The sequence below is a fragment of the Salmo salar genome, chromosome 18 (assembly GCF_965601325.2).
Source record: "Salmo salar chromosome 18, fSalSal1, whole genome shotgun sequence".
NCBI classification, from domain to species: domain Eukaryota; kingdom Metazoa; phylum Chordata; class Actinopteri; order Salmoniformes; family Salmonidae; genus Salmo; species Salmo salar.
In genome coordinates, this window is record NC_138308.1 from 96,245,837 (window position 1) to 96,250,163 (window position 4,327).

Sequence of the window (4,327 nt, forward strand, 5' to 3'; positions counted from 1 at the left end):
ATGTATTTAACTAGACAAGCAGTTAAGAACAAATTATTATTTAAAATGACGGCCTACCCCGGCCAAACCTGGACGATGATGGGCCAATTGTGCGCCACCCTATGGGACACCCAATCACGGACGGATGTGATGAAGCCTGGATTTTGATGATTCCAGAACAATGTTTGTAAATCCTTCTTGACCAGCTCCAGGTATGATTTGAGACATGGTAGCTTCTTGACCAGCTCCAGGTATGTTTAGAGACATGGTAGCTTCATGACCAGCTCCAGGTATGTTTATAGACATGGTAGCTTCTTGACCAGCTCCAGGTATGTTTTGAGACATGGTAGCTTCTTGACCAGCTCCAGGTATGTTTAGAGACATGGTAGCTAGCTGGTATCTTGGACCATAGCTGGTTGGGCACATAGTTATGTCAAAGTTTGAATGAATATCTGACAACTAAAATAGTGCCTTCAATCATTAATTTTTTTAGCTCAAATAACGTGGTCTAATGTTGAATTGGAACATTTTGGAGACACTTGGCTACATTTAATTACTATGAGAACAAAACACCAGACTCTCACAGGCTTCATTCATTATAGATGTTTATTCCTTCAGATGGGAAGAAGATGGATACATACAGTGATAGAATTACATTCAGAACATATAATATTATCTCCATGGTAACAGTGATAGAATTACATTCAGAACATATAATAGTATCTCCATGGTAACAGTGATAGAATTACATTCAGAACATATAATAGTATCTCTATGGTAACAGTGATAGAATTACATTCAGAACATATAATAGTATCTCTATGGTAACAGTGATAGAATTACATTCAGAACATATAATAGTATCTCTATGGTAACAGTGATAGAATTACATTCAGAACATATAATATTATCTCTATGGTAACAGTGATAGAATTACATTCAGAACATATAATAGTATCTCTATGGTAACAGTGATAGAATTACATTCAGAACATATAATAGTATCTCTATGGTAACAGTGATAGAATTACATTCAGAACATATAATAGTATCTCTATGGTAACAGTGATAGAATTACATTCAGAACATATAATAGTATCTCCATGGTAACAGTTACATGGTAGTCAGAACCTGACATAATGTTGGACTATGTATTAACAACAGTAATGTCTTTATATCATCAATTAATTAAACTTTATTTTCTACAGAACTCTATTCCCTTTCATGTGATATACAGACATAGCAGTGAAAGTAGAAGGTAGGATAGAATAGAAAGATTTGACTCTGGGCTTGAACCCTGGTCTTCCATGGGGGAATGTACTTTATTGTAGTCTGTGATTCCACTGGACTAAACTCTGGGACTCTTCTGTAACACGTACAACGTGAGACATTTACAATCCTCATCACATACCATTAACATTTTCCCGCTAACATCCCCCTTCCTACCTCCCTCTCTCTGCTCTTCTCTCTCTCATTCTGAGAATGACTCCAATGGACATGGATGCTCTGGGAACACCTGGACATCACCACCATCTTGGTAGTGATCCTTCAACATTTTATACAGCTCTGCCAAGGTATGGGGTTCCAAAACTTTTTTGATCAGTTCCTCTTGGTTCCACCCCCAGTATGCTTTAGCCATCCACTTTTTCTTGTTGTTGTAACAGCAGTAGGCTGTCCACATGAGATCTGGGATGTTCACTCTGTTGTTCAGTGTGTTGCTCTTACTGGGAACTGCTCCAGTCACCAAATAGGCCTTGGGTTTACCAGTATTATCTAGACACTGCTTCAGATCCTTTTTAACCTCAAGCTCCATCGTTCTCCAGCTACCTTCATTAAATGTCTTTACTTGAGGAACAGCGTTTGTCAGGGTAAAGGTGGAGTCCTGATTAACAGGTTGGTGAGCGAAAACTTTTGGAAACATGTGACCTTTGTTCACCTTCTTGTTGTTACCATCTATATCATAATCTTGATTGACAGCCTGGTGTGTATAAATGACTCCTGGATCCTCCAGACTCATAACTGGTTCTACTCCTCCATCCAGCTGTAAGAACAGTATTCATCATTCATTCAATGCAGTTATACTGTATACAGGTCTGATATAACGCTACTGGCACTGACCTGTATATATAATAGACCTGTATATTAGACCTGACCTGTATATTAGACCTGTATATCAGACCTGTATATCAGACCTGTATATTAGACCTGTATATTAGACCTGTATATTAGACCTGACCTGTATATCAGACCTGTATATTAGACCTGTATATCAGACCTGTATATTAGACCTGTATATCAGACCTGTATATCAGACCTGTATATTAGACCTGTATAACAGACCTGTATATTAGACCTGTATATTAGACCTGTATAACAGACCTGTATATTAGACCTGTATAACAGACCTGTATATCAGACCTGTATATTAGACCTGTATAACAGACCTGTATATTAGACCTGTATATCAGACCTGTATATTAGACCTGTATATTAGACCTGTATATTAGACCTGACCTGTATATCAGACCTGTATATTAGACCTGTATATTGGACCTGTACATTCATTCAGAAAGTATTCAGACCAAATTACTTTTCCACATTTTGTTACGTTACAGACTTATTCTAAAACTGATTCAATTGTTTTTTCCCTCATCAATCTACACACAATACCCCATAATGACAAAGCAAAACCAGGGTCTGAATACTTATGTAAATAAGGTATTTCTGTTTTTTATTTTAGAAACTATCCCTTTAAGGAACGATACAGACATGTAATCTTGCTAGAACAGACAGTAGTAATTGTCTATTGAAGGTTATTGTTCTACCTTGGCATTAAATGTCGATTTGAAAATATGGTTAAATTACCTGAGGTTCAATCATCCATTTATCTGGTCTTTTCTCGCTCGATCCAAACCCAGTGAAGGTGTAGGCTGAGAACACAGGGATCATGTTGGTCGTGTCGTAGAGAGTTGCAAACATGTAGGTCTCGTAAACAACCTTTTTCTTCGTGTATTTAAACTTCTGGCAGATCGGCTTGTAGCGGTTCTGGTCGTGGACTGTCCCACCAACCAAAATACCTGGGAGGTTTGGAGTTGTCTCCTCCAGGAAGAACTCATTGCACTCTGGATTGAACCTGTCCACCACATGAGAGAGAGCAGGAGGAAGGAGAGAGAGGAGGAGGAGAGTAGAGAGATTATTCAATACCCCCATCGTCACCTGAAGACTGAACACCACAGAGACAAAGATGAAGTTACAGAGACCAGTTGGTAGACTGGAGACTGTTGAGCTGAGTCAGGACAGACTGCTTTAAATAGTTATTTCAGAGACCAGTTGGTAGACTGGAGACTGCTGAGCTGAGTCAGGACAGACTGCTTTAAATAGTTATTACAGAGACCAGTTGGTAGACTGGAGACTGCTGAGCTAAGTCAGGACAGACTGCTTTAAATAGTTATTACAGAGACCAGTTGGTAGACTGGAGACTGCTGAGCTGAGTCAGGACAGACTGCTTTAAATAGTTATTTCAGAGACTCCTCCTTCATGTGTCAATAGTGGAGGAGGGTTGAATTTGCTTAAAATCCTCTCTGATTCCATGGAACTGATATAACTATAGTCCTATTCCATAGAACTGATGTAACTATAGTCCTATTCCATAGAACTGATGTAACTATAGTCCTATTCCATGGAACTGATGTAACTATAGTCCTATTCCATAGAACTGATGTAACTATAGTTCTATTCCATAGAACTGATGTCACTATAGTCCTATTCCATAGAACTGATGTAACTATAGTCCTATTCCATAGAACTGATGTAACTATAGTCCTATTCCATAGAACTGATGTAACTATAGTCCTATTCCATAGAACTGATGTAACTATAGTCCTATTCCATAGAACTGATGTAACTATAGTTCTATTCCATAGAACTGATGTCACTATAGTCCTATTCCATAGAACTGATGTAACTATAGTCCTATTCCATAGAACTGATGTAACTATAGTCCTATTCCATAGAACTGATGTAACTATAGTCCTATTCCATGGAACTGATGTCACTATAGTCCTATTCCATAGAACTGATGTAACTATAGTCCTATTCCATAGAACTGATGTAACTATAGTCCTATTCCATAGAACTGATGTAACTATAGTTCTATTCCATAGAACTGATGTCACTATAGTCCTATTCCATAGAACTGATGTAACTATAGTCCTATTCCATAGAACTGATGTAACTATAGTCCTATTCCATAGAACTGATGTAACTATAGTCCTATTCCATGGAACTGATGTCACTATAGTCCTATTCCATAGAACTGATGTAACTATAGTCCTATTCCATAGAACTG

The 4,327-nt window shown here is 37.9% G+C and overlaps 1 protein-coding gene across 1 annotated transcript; it reads right to left on the minus strand.

Annotated features, from left to right (window-relative positions):
- Nucleotides 1-557: 557 nt before the first annotated feature.
- On the minus strand, nt 558-3,484 carry LOC123728787 (endonuclease domain-containing 1 protein). Its single transcript, XM_045701747.2, has 2 exons — nt 2,845-3,484; nt 558-2,020 (listed from the first exon to the last, which is right to left on the minus strand). Exons 1-2 carry the CDS (start codon nt 3,187-3,189, stop codon nt 1,451-1,453), a joined length of 915 nt encoding a protein of 304 aa, XP_045557703.1. The 5' UTR covers nt 3,190-3,484; the 3' UTR covers nt 558-1,450.
- Nucleotides 3,485-4,327: the final 843 nt, after the last annotated feature.